We start from the raw sequence: 18,280 nt of genomic DNA, 5'->3' as shown, positions 1-18,280 counted from the left end.
CTAACCAATACATTTCTAATCCTAAAGTTGCACAATTAGTAACATATTAACTATTTATCAAAACTTTTTCTTTTGGCCTTAGAAGACAGCTCAGCAGTTACAAGCTTTTCAACACACTAAAAAAAGCACCGAAGTTCCAGAGAGGTTACCATACCATCTGACATCTGCTCAGTAAACAAGATGAGGCCTGGTATATTGAAGTGATTTGGGTAACCATGGAACAGACGGAACCTTTCTCCCCCCACCCTTAATCTTAGTTGATATTCACATGTACATTAAAATGGTGACAAATGAATTGAATGGGCACATACAAGACCAAAGTAATTCAGAATGTGCCTAAACTTTCAGTTTACATTCCCTTTTGTTTTAGCTAAAGCTTTTTAGTACAAATCAGATAAGCATCAAAATACCTTGTCAAATAAGGGCTGGTAGAGAGCAGCATACTTTCTTTCCAGCTCATGAACTTCTTCATAGAATTTTGCTTCTATCTGTGCACACTGAACTTGAAGGTTCTTGAGAGCATTCACACGTCTTTTAACAACTTTAGGCAAGCTAAAAAATTCAGTGACAGAACTGTTACTAACACTGCGTTCTAAGCACATATTGACTCCTAAACCAGTCCCCTTGCAAGTTAAGTGACTTGCATGAAAACAGATTTTACACTATTTTATGCTTTAGAAAGCTGTACAAATCAAAACTATGACCCACTGTACTCTGTAGATTGAAACAGTTAGCATAGGCTCTTAAACTAAGGCTTAATCTCAGTTAGAACCAGACTATTTCAAACACCTGGGTCAATCATGAAACAAACTTGTGCAATAAACCATCATAGTAAAACCAAGTTTTACATTACCAATGAGCAATATAGTAAATTCATACAATTGAACATAATTAAGAAAGGTCTTGTCACTAACTGGCTTACTTTTATGAAAAAAGTTCAAGACAATTGAGTTATTCTTCACTAAAGAAGTCAATCTTCAAAATTCACTTTTTTGTTTCACTGAGGAAAGTGGCTGGTACTACTGTCTTCTAACATATGTCACTCCCAAAGTGAGCCAGATTGTTTTGTTAAGTGAACCACTGTATTACATGTGTAAAAGGAAAGGAATTAATGCAATTGTCATTATAAATACTTTTCAGCTACAACTCTAATACCAGTTTCACTTTAGTAAACTACATTAACACAAGCTTACTCTTAGGACAAAAAGTTACCTACATCAAGGCTACTGCTGAGATTCATTGGGTAGATTTCTGACAGCTTCCACTGCCTGTGAGGTGAGCCAAACCACAGCATATGGCTACAAAAGATTACTATGTTAACTTCCCATACTTATTTTATTTAAGCAGTCGTGCCACATTATTTAGAATAGTAGTAAACAACCGCTTTTTATTGTTAGGAACAGCTTCCGGCTAGAGAAACTAATATATTAGCTTAGTTATTCACTGAATGTTCATATTACTTACTAAAGCTATCTTAAGAATTAGGTAGGGCAAGCACATATTCCATTTTAAAATGCAAAACCCTTCTCCCTGACAGCTTTATGCTCAATGTGAATATACTATTTCCAGTTACTAAAGTAATATGCATATCACCATTAAATCAAGATTTCCCTTGACCTTCCAGTTTAGGCAAAAGTACATTTGCTACACAACCTACCAAACCCACTTTAAATTTAGTCATGTATGCTCATAAAGGGTTGATAACATTCTTCTTACTCTGACATTTTTCCAGAAGTTAGTCAAGTTGATATTTTGCTGTAATTTTATCTTCAAGTACAATACCAGAACTAACAGTAACTTAAGTAGCAAGTTGAGTTAGTTCAAGTAAAGTGTTAAGGAAGAAAATTAACACAACCAGATATGTATGACAGATACATCATACAACAATCGCCCACTTAATGCCACATGCATATATAGAGACTTAAGAGTACTGCTCCTAGCAATTGCAGACAAAATTTCTAAGAGGAAGTGCCATACATGCAGCATGGCCAACTCTGGTATGTCAAAGTAAAGATTTTAACCCCTTTAGTAGGGAACCTAAGATCTTTTGCATGTGTCAAAGCTGTACTTCATTACAGTCCATGCCAACTAGTTCAAGTCGCACAATCTGTACATCCATTACCATTATAAACTCTGTACTTCTTAAAAAGGAAAAGGGAGCTTCATGAAAGAGACATCTCTTACAGAGTAAATTCATACTGGAGACACAGACCAAGAAATCTGAACTGGACAAGTACAATGGCAAGTAAAAGCTGTTGCTCTGACTACAAGCCTCTAGCAAATGTAATGAACATAGAAGAATACAACCTCTTGTGAACAACTGAGGGAAATTCTACCCTATGAAAACAGGTTGCATTAGAATTACTGAAGCCAGGCAGTTAGACGCTAAGCCTGTGCAGAAAGATGTTTTCCTGGAACCTGTTTAGCTTCCTACCAGCTTACACATTTGGTTCCTTGCAGCCCATATAACAGGCTTCTAGGATCCCTGATTCATGCTGACTTCTGTGCCATTTCAGTGCCTAGACTCTGTAGATACATAACCTCAAAAGACTTGGGAAGACATGTAAGAGGCACCCTGCACAGTTAAGTCAGCATGCGTATGTTGAGAAAGTACAGACTCAAGTTACACACATTTTCCAGTTATTTTCGTATTGCAAGTTAGGGAAGCATTTGGTACACTGGCAAAGTTGCAGTGCTCTTATGATAGAGAATGCACCACTGTACTTGAAATCGATGAAGAAATGGTATAGTATCTTAGAGAGCAGCTGACTAGAAGAATGCCAGGTAAATCAATGGTACTACTTTTGTTCACCTCTTAGATCAAGGACCTGAAAGTTTAGTAGAGGTTAATTAACATCTGTTGGAAAACTGAAGAAAAGACTGGGTACAGAAAGCCTGTAGTGTACAGTATCTAGAAAAGAGAGATAATCTAGGCTCTGACTCCATGCTTTTTCTTGGGCCAGTACTTACAAGGGAAGGCTGTTAGTTACATGGGTTTTTCTTCCACACTCTCATCTATAACAGCTAAGTGGTATGAGTAGGAGGAACAGCAGCAACAATCCCTGCTAGTAGCTGCTCCACTTCAAGGCAATAGCAGTGTAGGACCCTATCACAGCAGGACAGTTGTATGTTTTGCAGTTCCTGTGGATGTGGTGGAATATTCGTACACAATCAGAAATCACATAAGAGAGAGAAAGCTCTGTTTTACAGATCAAGTAACGAAAACTTTATCAAGAGATTGTTGCAAGTTTTGATACATAAGGAGAACACATGAAATACTGATAGTAGAGTACCACTCTGCTCACACTGAACAAATACTGTACCTTTCTAAGTATCCCGTAGATGTTCCTACCAGACCATCAAGTCTTTCCTGAAGTGCTGCAAGAATCTGAGGATTCTGCATCATTTGCACAGTCAACTGCCGAGCTAAATAAAAAAAAAAAATTACATAAGTACAAAGTGCATCTTTTGGACTAATCTTGAAAGAAAAGTTACTTAAATACTACAAAAGAGCAGTACCTTTACTATATATACACACCTGTAAAAAGAAACATAGGCAAAGTAGTATTTCAAACACCTCTCCATTTTGAAAGCATGGATCAAAGCCATCCTATTCTGAATATGAAAACAGCATCTGGATTAAAAAGGCCACTATACAGCAAGCTCAGCTTTTTTTTGTTAAAAGGGAAGTGGTTATATCGTGCCTTTAAAAGCCTCAGTTTTGCCTTGACGGTTTTTCGGGTTTTTTTAAAGTTATTTAAGGAAAGGACATGTAGACAAATCTGTGCTTTTACTTTAAGAAGTAAAAACTGAAACAAAAACTGAAATTAGGATTTTCATTCCATTTTAGGTAAATAGAAACAAATCTGTTTCAGACTTGGATTTAAAACTGCTTACAAATTTATGTCTACCTAATTTTTCCCATAACAGAATAAATTATTCATTAGAATAGTGACACAAAGTCTGTCATCTACATAATCTTTAAAAAGCAGTTTGTCCAAACAGGAAACCTGTTTCTAACTACAAGGTAGGAGTACATTTTAAAAACCATACAAATTCCTACCTTAAGTGTTCTCATTATCCATATTAACATTAACCCTTTTACTTATGCTCAAGTCTATGCCTCAACCTGCAGAAATGAATTTCACAACTTCATATTTTTTAGTAAGGATTTATGATCAGTTTTTATCATATTCTTTTGCCTTCCTCCCCCTATCCTCAATATCTACAGATAGGCAAACAAGTACCTTGCACTCCTTATAAGACACTACATGTATATAACAAGCTTCTGACATCTTCAAATCACAGCGAAGCTTTTGAATCCTTCTTGACACACAAAGTTTTGGGAAATAGCATATCACTTTCCATTCGTATGCCCTTCACCACAGTAACCACACGTGAATATTCTCTTCCACTTATGTCCTAGCACTGAAATTACTCTGCAAAGTTATGTTTCAAGCAACATCCAAAAAAGGAGCCTTGTTTCTCCATAATGATTGCAATCAGTTTACATTTATGCAGGAGAAGCTGTAATTACTTCTTAAAGGTACTACCTCACATTAGTCAACGCTACGCCTCTTGTCAAGGTACCTAGTTTTCTCTGGTCTTACTATTCATTAGGCTTTCCTACACACTTGAAAACCTACCCAATTGTGCTATTTGGGCATGTTGCCAGCTTTTCTTTAATACCAAATCACTATACACATCATACACATGGTATGCCAATGCCAACAGACACATCCCCTCAAACTGAAATCCAACTACACATTCTGTTTTGCAAGTTCTTGGATCCGTGAGTATTATTTCTTCAAAGAGGTTTTTCCTAAAAGCATGAGCTTTGTTTAGTGTCCACAGAAGGACTCGTGACATTTAGAAATAGAATTATCTAGATAAAAAAAGTAAATCAGCAAAGCCTAAGGAAAAATTGTGCATGAAAAAAATACTAGGAAAACTAGACAACAATTACAGTATTAAGCACCTTTGCATCTGTGTCAAATTTCCCTACTATCGAAACATTTTTCTGATGTATAAAAACCAATTTGCCTCCCAGTCATCTACATTAGCTTGAATTAATCACTAAAAATAAACATTATTCATCTCTAGGCTCCTTTTGAACACCTGAATATTTACCATTTAAGTATTATAAGCTGTTCTTCAGCTGGCCAGCATGTTCCCCAGAATTCTGCAATCCAGTTTTGAAAACACTTTTTTCAATAGATATACCAAAGACTAACATCTTCCTGAGCAAAATTATCCTACTTCTCTTTAGTGTTACTATGCTGTTCAAGCAATCACATTATATGGCACTATCAGCAGCCCAAATCATTTTATTGCAGAGATTATGAGTTATTTCTCTTTTGGCTATTCTATTTGTGTCCCCAGTCTTTAATCACAAAGCATGAGCAAGACTGTTCAGCACAGACAAAACAAGTATTCTGATACATGTTAAAAATTTTTTTGTTGAGGGAAAAAAGAAGGACTTATTGATTTTAAGAGTGTCAACACTAAGCATGATTTTCATTCTGTTCACAATTAAACAAGAACAGAGTTAAATCCAGTTAGAGGCCAGTCACAAGCGGTGTTTCCCAGGGCTCAGTGCTAGGACCAGTTCTGTTCAACTTCATTATCAACGACCTGGACGAGGTGATTGAGTGCACCCTCAGTAAGTCTGCAGATGACATTAAGCTGGGCAGGAGTGTTGAGCTGCTTGAGGGCAGGAAGGCTCTACAGAGTGACCTAGACAGGCTGGATTGATGGGGGCTTGGCCAATTGTATGAGCTTCAAAAAGGCCAAATGCCAGGTCCTGCACTTGGGTCACAACAACCCCATGCAACGCTACAGGATTGGAGATGAGTGGCTGGAAAGCTGCTTGGCAGAGAGGAGTCTGGGGATATTCAACTGCCAACTGAGTATGAGCCAGCAGTGTGCCCAGGTGGCCAAGGCCAGTGGCATCCTGGCTTGTATCAGAAATAGCGTGGCCAGCAGGAGTAGAGAAGTGATCATGTCCCTGTAGTGGGGACTGGTGAGGCCACACCTCAAATACTGTATTCAGTTTTGGGCCTCTCACTACAAGAAGGACATTGAGGTGCTGAAGCATGCCCAGGGAAGAGCAACAAAGCTGGGGAGGGGTCTGGAGCATAAGTCCTATTACAGAGTGGCTGAAGGAACTGGGGCTGGAGAAAAGCCTGGAGAAAAGGAGGCTGAAGGGAGACCTTATTGCTCTCTACAACGGCCTGAAAGGAGGTTGTAGCAAGGTGGGGGTCAGTCTCTTCTCCCAAGTAACGAGCAGTAGAACGAGAGGAAATGGCCTCAAGTTGCACCAGGGGAGGTTTAGATTAAGAAAAAAATCTTCACTGAAAGGGTTATCAGGCATTGGAACAGGTTGCCCAGGGAAATGGTGGAGTCACCATCCCTGCAAGTATTAAGAGACAGGTAGATGAGGTGCTTAGAGACGTCATTTAGTAGTGGACAGGTTATGGTTGGACTCAATCTTAAAGATCTTTTCCAACCAAATGATTCTATGAAAGCGCTCAGTGGCACATTACTAAGAAGTTGATCAAAAACAGAGAGAGACACACACATATTCTATATATATGTATATACGCTCCTGATTTTTTTCTACTCCAAGCTTCACATATTAAAAGCTCTTAACTGTTGTTAGTTTTGGAAGAATCTAGTCAGATACTCACAATAATCCTCTCTTTCTCAATTATGCATCCTTACAGGTAGCCAGCACTGCCTCAACTGGTACTAACTATGACTAAAATGAATGACTGCAGACAACTAATTAAAAAAATAATTAAAAAAAAAAATCACAGAAAACGAAAATATCTCCTTGCTTCAGAACGTAAATGGAGTTGTGCATCAGAATGTAAATGCAGTTGTGCACCAGCAGTTGCATTTTACCATTTCCTATTATTTTAATCAGTAACACACAATTAGAAAGCATGTAAACAGCCACATAGAAACCCTTGATCTCAACATTACCTTTGCTGTTAGCATCTTCACCAGTTTCTTCTTCTTCTACTTCTTCAACGTCTTCCATATCCTGTTGGTCAAGTTCAGACTGTTCTTTGCTATTAGGAATATTCAATAAAAGGACCAAGTTAATTTTCTAAAACACTGTAATGAGCTTAAAGAGCTCAAATTAGAGATCATGTGCGTAGAAGCAAACTGTAGCATCAGTTTTGATCCATGACAAACTAGAAGTCTTACTAGCCAAACAAACCCAAATTTGTCTTCAGAGATTCAAGTTTCACATTTGGCAATCTCAGAATAGCTTAAAGAACTAGCAGCTTTCCAGAATTTTGAAGATTCCTTTTCACAATTCCTTCAGCTCCTGTTCATATCAACAAATCAAAGCCTCCTGCTCTACACATCCTCTTTGCACCTTTAAGAGGTGCAAGCCTTGAGAACTGAGGACAGCTTCACCTAAGCTATACTTCAAATGCCAGAAAACACAAGCATTCAAAGCATGGAAAAAAACTACATACAGGGAAACAATGGTAATGGGCAGTACTATTGTTTTTCCCCTCTCTAGAATTCCAACTAACATCGCAAGTTGACTGGTGCCTTGTCCCAGTTTTAGATTTTTAATTAAGATCCCAAAAACATTTGGCATGAGCAACTCAAGCTTTTTCCCCCACATGCTATAAACCTCACATCTTGACACAGTAACAAGATCAATACATAGACCCCAAGTATCTGGAGATGAAAGGGACCTGAAGTATAAGACAAGTAACCTGCAGGTTGTACTTACTTGTCTATGTCTGCCATTCTCCTTGATTTCACACCCTGGAGGAAGAAAAACAAAGATGTGAGAACAGCAAGATTAGACTTCACTTACAAGGTTACTAAAAATTAAGAAACACAAACCATGTCAGCTTTAAGAAACAGGACAAATACATATTTTATTCTGAAGAGTGGTGTATCTCCCATGCACCTTTGAGCTCTCACTCCAAAGCATACAGAAATACTGAAAAAAGTTGTTCAGGTTTAGAGCCAATAGATCTACTCACATAAATGTAAGTACCAGCAAAACGCCATGTTGCATTTTTGTACCATAGGACTGTACTTTGTCTAAGTACATACTGTCTACATATAAGATCAAAATATAAATTGAGAAAAACTGAAGCAAGAAGGGTGCTAGAGTCCTTTTGGTAACTGCTTACTCATTTCCAGCAGGCAATTGCAGACAGAGGATACTTCCAGCTAAATCAGTTTCTTTTAATACCAAAGATGCCTTTTTGTGGCTTTACTTTTAATCCAACTTTACAAAACTAATCCAAGCAGTTCCTCAGAAAAACCAGGGAACTGCAACGTTAGAAAAAAAAAACTGATGCCAGGTGCCAAACTACTTAACATGATTAATTTCCATGTTCTGAATAATCAGAGTTTTCTTAAGTATCTCAGTATCACCATAAATATATTCCAGACAAAGTAAATTATGTTGAGACTATTGGAAATCTTGTATACCATGAAGTACCTACATTTTCAAATGTATTACAAGATTAATAACATTATCCACCAGCAAAACAGTACTTAGGAGTCTAGCCTCCAAAAAGAGGTTTCTGATAGCTTGAAGTTGGAGACAACCCTAAGCACAAGAACACACTGTCCCATTACTGACGTCTTAGGTTCAATGGTTCAGTACCAAGAATAAACCACTGGTCCAAGAAGCACAGAAACCACTGCTTTAGAGTCCCCATGTCAGCTGCTGTCCAGTAAGCTAAACAAATGCAAGTTTATTTCAGAAAGTTCAACTCCTTATAATGCATTCCAATGAGAATTTTAGTCAATGTTGGAGGCGTGTTTCAAAATAAATGAAAATTGCATATGATCTGTCTGAAGCGTGTAACACAAGAGCAAAATCCCAGTAAGATCAGGGCATTAACAGTCATTATGAAGAGACATGTTAGAACCTAAACTTAAGAATTTAACAACTACAATCTATGTATATAATCAGAATACATTCTTCTGATGTCACAACTACTTGCCAATGATCACATGAGAAGAAAGTATCTGATGTCTTCATTTAGGACCACAGCTTTACAGAGCCAATCAAGTATTTGTAATCAAAAAAGGTCTCCTTTGGATACCATTCTCAAAAGACAGTATGAATTGAAGGCCCACAGAAACTGAAGTCATACTACAGTTACAGCTCTCATTTATATGTCTACTACTTGAACAACATAACAAGTAGCATTATTTCCTATTTGCAAAAGATTGTATCCATGCAAAATGCACAATTTTTTCCTTACACATTTCCTCTTATCTTGGTCTTCATGCAGGACCTTTTCAAGGAGACTGGTAGTGTATCACTGTGCAAAAGAACACAAGATGCACAGTCCACCACATTTCTATGCAAATGACAGTGATCACACTTGCAAACTACTATCGCTCCTTGTAGAGATCAACAATTCCTCTCTCCATCCTCCCCATCAAATACAGCTTCACTTTCCATAAAACTAGAGGTAGTTCTTTCAAAGGTGTGACCAGTGGCAACACAACCTCTGTGGTCTCACCAAGCCAGTGGACTACATGAAACAGCAGCTGAAACACCTTCAATACAAGTTTGCTGAAAAAGACTTATTTCTACAGTTCGCTTAAACATGTTTTTTTCTGTATCAGGACATGAGATTGGCCATGACCCAGTCATGCCTAAAAACTTTCAGAAGTATCCATCCATCTCCAACACTGTCCATTAGCAGATGCCTAGGGAAAAAAAAAAAGCAATGGCGTGGCAAGAATTCCCCCCCAGAAACTCTTCTAGCTTTCAATCACATTTAAAAAAATACTCAGAAAATACAGGTATTTGACAACCCCATAATCAATTTTTATTTCATAAACTAGCCCCCATCTTCCCTGAAACCATGCAAGTAAGCTGATGTTATCACTCAAGCATAAAAGCACTAAAATCCAGTTTCTGAGCTGCAACATTCAGCTCAGAGATCATATCAAAGTCAGATTTTTTTATGCTGGACAACAGCGTGGCAGGGGAAGCAGAGGAAGCTGTGCAGCAGCCTCTGTGCTCTTGAGTTCCTCAGTGGGCCCTTGTTTTCACCATTCTGAACAACTACTCATCCTCAAAACCCTTTATCCTTTCAGAGTTCACCCCTCTTTCCAAGATCACTTCTGACTATGCTGAAGGTACTCGTCTCATTATAGAGCCCTGTGGGATGTCCAGCATCTGCCTCTCTCCTCATTGCAAGGGGAAGTTACTCACCCGCTGCTTCCTGGCTTTTAAACAATCCATGCAAGCACTTTGTTTTCTAACTATGGCCCAGTTTACTCAGAGAAATTGGATAACATTCTTCAAAGTTTTTTTGGAAATTAAAATAGACCATATCAAGCAGCTGTCAACTTCAGAGCCTCCCTCCAGTGTGTTCCTATCTGTCTCATCCCCTTTTTCCTACTCTCCTTGCATCAGCCTTTTTCATGTCTCATCCTTTAATCTTCCCTCCATTTTTTGTACAACTCAATATCAGAACATTTGCAGTTGGAACAGTTCTTCTGCAAACTGAGGAGACACCACTGTTTGTCATGACACTGTCATCTGCCAGCCCTAGACAACAGTTCTTGCATGAGGAAGCTACAAGGCTCTATGCCAACAGAACTACATTGGCAGACAGACTAATCTGTGCAACCCCTAGTATGGATATATAGTTGCATAACATTTAGTTTATTGTCTTTTACTTAAATAACCATAAGCTTCTCTGCAAACAGTTCTACTGGTAAAAAAACATTTGTAGAGGCAAAAAAGCCCTGAGAAAATGCATTCTCTAAGAGCAAACAGCCTCCACTACTTTCGCACAACACCTAATACAAAGTCCCAGTATAGCATCCAGAGTTTCACAGAATATTAGGAGTTGGAAGGGACCTTGAAAGATCATCCAGTCCAACCCCCCACTGCCAGAGAAAGATGTTTCAGATACAACATGTACTGCAGTCAGTAATAAATACTAAAATATATCACTGTACTATTTTGCAGTACCTCCCCAAAACTGAATCTTTGGATATAGTACTCCTGCTACTCAGCTTTTCACAAGGAAGACACAGCTGTCCTTTCTGGTGCATTTAGGGTTGTGATCAGCAGCTGTACCTTGGCACATGAGCAGCAGGAAGCATTCACTGGTATCATCCCTTGAAGCAGTCCCTGGGAGATACCAGTTCACCAGTTGTCTGTGTGGGATTGCTGCAAACCTTGCTACAGCTGGTGTGTTACTTAAAGCCTCAGTGTCTAGGTGACTGCTTTCAGCTGAGATACTGTTTCAAATCTAGGCTTCCTGACTGTAAGAAAAGGCTGATGAGTACCAATATAGGAAGGATGAGTATCCTTCCCTGCTCAAAAGTAAGCAGGCAAATAATCTCCTTATTTGTAAAACATTTTATATCTCTGGTACTTGAACAGGTACAGCCATGGTCAAATACAGAGGTATCCAGAGCCTTCACTTAAAATGTTTTGTTGCTCACCATAAAAATACATAGAGGAAAAAGAAGTTACCTTATCTTTGTGGGACTTTAAAGAGAACACACAGGAAGTTCACAAAAAAGGAAGAAAAAGCACAGAAAAGAAAGCTACAGTGCAAGTTTTCTGAAGACTGAAGTTTAAGGTCTTTCATATAGGTAGCTTAAGCCCAATCACAAGCCTGTCTGCCATCACAAGGAACATATCTTTCACAACAAAGGGTAGGAGACTGTTAATCCAGCAAACAGTCACAGGTTTGAGAACATCCTGCAGAATTACTAAAAATTAGCAGAACTCCCTTAAAAGCTTAAGTCTTACCAAAGCAGTAGGAAAATGTACTATTCTCATGAAGTTTAAAGTACGCTTCACTCCTTTAATCCATCATGTTTTTCAATGAATGTACTTTGATACATACTGAAACTAATCATGATATTGCCATGTGTTCATCCTCAAGTTACCCACTAGCAAGCTTTCAGTTTTCAGGGGTTATTTTTTCTTTACTAAGTAATTTTGCTCAAGTGAAGACAAACACAAATTATAAATATCCAGCCCTCCCCATACTTTCCTTCCCCCCCACCCCAGTCTGCCTTTATCCACACAGACACCAGCATGAATTCACACAGCAGCACCAGCCATGTTACAGCCAGGACACAAACTCTGGAGAGAAGCCTTGTCTTTTTCAAGATCAGCTCTAAGCACTCCAACTAAGCATGCCAGTATTGGATTACCCTGACATCCGCTCGGCCTCAGGAAGACGGGTCACAGCGAGGTGAATTAGGAGTCAGCTGAGGAAGCAAGACATTCCCAAGACACAGTTCTTCCAGCAAAACACCAGCTTTTTTTTTTGCAGGAGCCCTAAGGCTGGCTGGCCTCCAAGAGATCTCAGCTGTTCAGCGTCTCTCTGGATACCGTACCACACACAACACCCATTCCCTCCCTTTCAGGAAAGGCCATTTCCCCTTCTCTAGAGGAATTGCTCACACAATTAGTTTGCAATAGCAAGCAGAAGAAGTTTCTCAAGTAGCTAAAGGGACACAAATGGGCTTTTTGAGGATACTGGACCCAAGAGCCAAGCCTTGTTTACTCACATATTTAACTGAAACCTTTTTGCCCAAACCAGTTTCCTCAGTAGTCAATAATCCAGCACACTGCAAGTCAGCCTGTCCATAAATAGCGTATCAGCCTCTTTCTGTCACTAGCAAGCCTCAGGCAACTTGAAAGCAATACAGTAACAGAAAATACCTAAATCAAATGAGCCCTATGTGGTATTAAGAAGCTGCAACATAATATAATAAAACTAAGCGGACTAAGTCTAATGTCAGTGAAGGAGAGGTCCAGCTGGAGGACAGCTAGCTGTGTGAAAAAAATATCAGGATTAAGTCCTGTAAACTATTTGCAAAGCATGCAGAAGCCAAAGGTGCCAGACAAATGACATCATACCAGCCAAGTTCAACTCTCACTACAGACTAGGAAATTCGAGAGCAATATATTTACTTAAAGTTACTTCAAAGGGATGTTCTTGGCCTAGCATTTCAGGAAGGCAACTTGTAATATTTTTCTTTACGTAATCAGCATCAAAAAATTTAAACTAGTAGTGTAGAGATCCACTGAAAGACACTCTTTGATTGTAGAGGTTCAAAATAATTGTTTGGGGTAGCTTGCTTAAACCAAGAGACGTCGTAACTCTAAAGAGCTCAGATGCTCCACATAGTGCAGTTACACTGACATCAATGTCAGAACTGGGCGAACTGTTTAAGAAGTGCACAGTACACACGGCATTGTACATACTTCAAATTTTTTGTTACTGAGACCTACAAAACTATATCACTCATTTCACAACTGTTAGTAGAAGCTATGGTACCAGCCACCAGGTAGGAAAAGTGTTACATGAGAAAGGATGCAGCAACTAGGAGAGCATTTAGCTCCTCTTCAAAAAGCAGCAACTGAATAATGCATCAGATTAAAAAATGCCATTTCAAAAGCGAATCAGAAAACCACGTTTCTTTTTACTTGAGTGATCAAATTCATGAGACATCCAACTATTACCATTAGCATGGAAATTGGTCTTGAAACATGGGGACACTGCACCTATCATTAAAGTGGTAGATAAGCAACAAGTTACAAACAGGTTATATCATTCATATTATGGAAAAATATGCCTTCTTAGGAAAGCTGAAGGTAAAAAAAATAAATCTTTAAGTGAACAGGATAGCCCTATGCTAGAACATCAAGATACCACATGTATTTGATGAAAGACATTATCAGTCACTGAACTCTCCAGAGACAACTTCCTTCTACTAGTGGCTCAAAGTTGTTCTGTTAACAAAAGATTTCTTACTGTTATGTAGGAGAGAAAAAAATTGACAAAATTAAATTTTCCAATCTAGAGTAGATAATTAAGATTGTCTGCCCAAATACAAGTACAGAAAACAAGAGTATGAGATAAGAAATGAGACAGCACTAATATAAAGGCTATCAAGGTCTGATAAGGAGACTAAGGAGCTACTAGTCAACAGAAGCTAGGAATCCTGGTTCCCCAATGCAGTGACAAGAAGGTGCTACTGGACCCCTGCAGTAACTCAAACCTTTCAGTTTTGTTGTGGTTTATTGTGCAAGCACCAACTCATCCACCACGTCCAAAAGACACACACAGTCAATGTTAGAAATGCTAACTGGCATGGCGATAGATATGATTCTTTAGCAGAAGCCTGAGCAAAGCCTTCTGGACTAAGCAGAGAAGGCTAAGAAATTCAGATGAGTAGGGGTGTTTCACAAAACATACTGGGAACATTTAGCTACCCACAAGTGCTAAACTGACCAAGTTGGGAAGCACTCGCATCGCCTTAAGGTAGATATGCCCCCTTCATAAAGCAAACACCAGGTTTCTCTGCTGAACAATCTCCAAATCAGCGAAAGCCAATACAACTGGCAAACACTGCTGGAAAAGCTTATCATGGTTCTTCAGCTATGCATATCCCCTTCCTTTAATCAGCAATGTCTGAACAGCTGTAAAGTTAAAAAAGTGCTAGGTATTTTTTGTATACAGAGCTAGACCTGCAGTTGTGTAAGTACATGAAGGAGGCCATAACAGCTAGATTACTTTTTGGAGTAACTTACGAATAAGGTTAGGCAAGTTTGGAGTTACTGTGAAACAGTACCCTACAATATCTCACCTTGAGATAACACGGCAAAATTCAGAATTTGGTTGCAGAGAACACAAACACTAAATCACCATAATGCTGAGCCAAATAGCACAGCACAATTAATTGAAGTTGTCTGCTCTCTCCCCTTCAAGAGGTAATTTTCACTTTTCCTAATAACTCCTGAGGTAAAGGCACCAGCTTCAGCCATTTGCCAATGCAACTATTTCACCAGTGCTTGCAGGCCTCTGCACAATACATGTTATGGCACGAACACACATTTTCCACATTTCAACTTAAAAGTGCTCTACAACTTACATGAGAATGCAAGGTACCTAATGGGAAAAACTCAAATCCTTCAAGACAGAACAGAGTGACCATACATATAACTAAGTTAGCTAATTACTAGTAACTGCAAGGCTTGCTTTCACCCATGTGGAAACATCTTTTAGAGCTTTCCTCTTAACTTTTAAATCAGGAAATGAAGATTCAGTCAGCAAATACTGAACTCCTCTATTTTTGTAGCATTTTTATTTAATTTCAGGTAGTGCCTGTTTACTCTCGCAGCAAAAAAGTCTCTCCATAGGAGAAAGAAATGGACTAACAGCATTACAATTTGAAATCAGGACTGAATTATATCTGCATGTTTGTCTCCACTACCGATCTGAGTTCCCTGATCATGTTCTAAAAATAGGGTCATTAACACACAATAGAGCCTTTGTTCTGGATGCCAAGATTCTGTAGCAGAAAATCTACTAATTTCCATCAGGGACAATCTTCCATTATTAGAAAAGTAATCCAGAAGTTTACATTAAAATCTGAAAAAACTAAACAATTATTTATTTATTAAGAACAAACTAATCAGAATAGCTTGTTGCAGTTTCTCCTTTCCATGACTGATAATGGGAAAACAGCCATCCTGAAGGGCTGAAATCAGAATCTTCATATATAAAAGATACTTAAAACTTCGCAAGGGAGTATTTCTCTATACAGTTCATGTTGGTACAAGTACTCAGTTTGTTAAAAAGTAATACAAAAATAGTGTTTTAACAAAGTACTTCAGGTAGCAGGGTGCATTTTAACAGTTTAAAAGATCAACTTGTGTATTCCACAACATCAACCGAAGGAAAGGAGAACGTCAGTTGACTGCTGAGATTGCCACATAATCAAACACAACCATATTGGCAGTGACACTGCTATCTGCAAGGCTCACACACTGCAGCATTGAAGTTTTCATCCAATTTGACTTACAAAGCATCTAAACATCCCTATCTGAAAAGCAAGCAAAAAACACACTGAAAAATGCGTAGAGGTTTCAAAAGGGTGTTTTTTGCTGGAACATCTGATGAATGCAATATTGGAAATTCATTCACTCCGCAAGAAGCCACTGAACTTCCTAAAATATATTTAGCAACTTGCTTGTTAGCTTCAGTTCAGTATTCTTCCCATGGAAAAAAAAAAGCCATTACTAAACAATATACCTTAAAACATCCAGTTTTCAACTAACAAGCTGGTTGTTACAACTGGTAGTAAGATATTACAAATGTTAGTAAGTCCAAATACAAGTATACAAATATTTATGGTTTCAGTAAGTAACTTTCAAAGGAATACAGATGTGGCATTTAAAAGGCATTAGTGACCATATACTACACCTGTAGAGAGCCAAGGAACTTGAGCTTTATTTACAAAGTGATCTTTGTAAGTATTTTCTCCCAAATTTCACTCACACTTTTAGTACCAGCTACATCACCTGATGCCTACATAACAGTGAAGCAGGTGATAAAAGAGGCCATGTCATTAAGACATCACAAGTTCAAAAAGCAGGTTCTTGATGATCATGCTACCTTATACACACGAGAACAGAGTAAAGCTCTTACACCAGCTCATCCTTAACCAAAGTAAAGATGAGTAATCTCCAAAACTGCAGTAGCACAGAATTAAGAACTGCTTAAAAGGGTGATCCAAGAGAGGCAAAATAAGTAACATAAAAACCTAAAGTAACATATGTAAAAAGAAGCAATTCAAACTAATTCAAAAGGTCAAAAAATTGCTGTGCAAAGACACAGGTATAATTGCATGCAGCCCACTGAAGACTTCTACTCAACATGCAGAAGTAATCGAGATCTGAAATGAATGCATGATGACTAAAACACACAATGCAAAATATGATCATTATACACTTCAGTGACATAGCCTTAATAAAAATACTGTATTTGCTGCTGAACATCGTGGAAGAGAGGAAAAAGATCTGTTCAGGGCCTAATAACATGAAATATCTGAGGAACAAAAGCAGTTTAAATCTGAGATTAATAGTATTTAATAGGTGAGCAATGAGAAGTAACACAAAAATATCTAAGTTAAAAGAAATTTCAAAAAGAACTTATTAAAAAATTGTTTGGATGTAAACAAATAATTGGTTTATTTCATGTCCCCTCCTGTGCGCCCACAACTTAACCTTTCAATGCTTAAGCCAGGTTTTTAACTACAGTCACAACTAAAAGGAAGCTACCTCAAGGGTGAGCCATCTCACAAGAAATGTGAAAGAACTGCCTCTCCTGTGAAACACCACATTAAACAGTATCTAGATAAAAGTAGTGAACTGAACTAATATTACTGCAGATGGTCAGGAAAGCATTTACAATTTTAACCTGAGTCTTTGAAGTCTGGGGGTTTGCTCTACTCCACATTCAAGCACCTGTGCTTAGTCAAATCTCTTAACCAGAACTTCCAACACTTAAAAAGAATAATTCTATTATCTCTCAGGTTTATCAGTGAGGGCTTGGTTAAGGTTTAGGTGGTGGTATTTAAGAATAAATGTCAAATCAGGCAGTAAGTGCTTCACAGCTACAGCTACATCCAGAAATTGAAGTTCTCGTATCTAAAAAGTTGCTTCCACCTTTAGACCACAAAAAGCTACTAAGGATAAACTGATAGTATTTTGCTCGACAGTCTACAAAGAACAGGTGAAACAGCTGACATGCAACAGCCTACTCATTACTGCAACACTAAAATCTGAACAGATTTCCATCTAGGAAAGATCTCCAGTCTAACCTTAGACAGAAGTTAAGATGTAACTATGTTTTGGTACTACATAAATTAATTTAAAAGATTAATCTTTAGGGAGAACAAACTTCAAATATTAAAATTATTTATATTTTTAAACTAAATATAAAGCATCGAAAGTAAATTAGCGAAGTCTTCTCTTCTTTTTCTGAATGCAACTGAAGTTTTTGTTTGCAACATATGTAGTCTTCCTCAAAACTTAAGGTTAAAGTTATCACTAAACTCACAAGGCCATACTTATGATTAAGATTTTTCCCTTTGCATTATCTTTGTTGAGTCTAGAAAGTATTCAGAAACCTCATGCATTGTTTCTAAATAGCTTAATTTTTCAGAAAGTCATCAAATGAATCCCCAAGCAACTTCTGTGACACCTTCCAGGCATGTCTGGTTTTCTAGACAAACACATTATGACACCAGACCTACTCTCCAGATTAACAAAGTTAGGTGATGAGGAACTGCACAAACCTCTGAGCTGAGCGAGGATCAGCTAGATTGAATTAACTTTAATTATAATCACTTCTGAGCTCAAAGTAATTTACAAATGAAAACTGACCTATAATAATTAAAACCATCATCACAACCATTCCTCAGATTAAACACTGCGTGTACC

At 38.1% G+C, this 18,280-nt stretch overlaps 1 protein-coding gene across 3 annotated transcripts in view; it reads right to left on the bottom strand.

Moving 5' to 3' along the window:
* Nucleotides 1-7,795, bottom strand: part of NAP1L1 (nucleosome assembly protein 1-like 1) — an 18,312-nt gene extending 10,517 nt beyond the window's left edge. For all 3 annotated transcript variants that reach the window (XM_010186774.1, XM_010186776.1, XM_010186775.1), the window contains exons 1-4: nt 7,760-7,795; nt 6,988-7,076; nt 3,324-3,426; nt 411-552 (exon numbers count right to left, since the gene is read on the bottom strand). In XM_010186774.1, coding sequence (XP_010185076.1) covers nt 411-552; nt 3,324-3,426; nt 6,988-7,076; nt 7,760-7,776 — 351 coding nt within the window. In that variant the 5' untranslated portion in view covers nt 7,777-7,795. The remainder of the gene's footprint in view (nt 1-410; nt 553-3,323; nt 3,427-6,987; nt 7,077-7,759) is intronic.
* Between the last annotated feature and the right edge of the window lie 10,485 nt (nt 7,796-18,280).

Source organism: Mesitornis unicolor, unplaced genomic scaffold, assembly GCF_000695765.1.
Source record: "Mesitornis unicolor isolate BGI_N332 unplaced genomic scaffold, ASM69576v1 scaffold6116, whole genome shotgun sequence".
Lineage (NCBI taxonomy): Eukaryota > Metazoa > Chordata > Aves > Mesitornithiformes > Mesitornithidae > Mesitornis > Mesitornis unicolor.
This window is presented reverse-complemented; position numbering and strand designations above follow the sequence as displayed.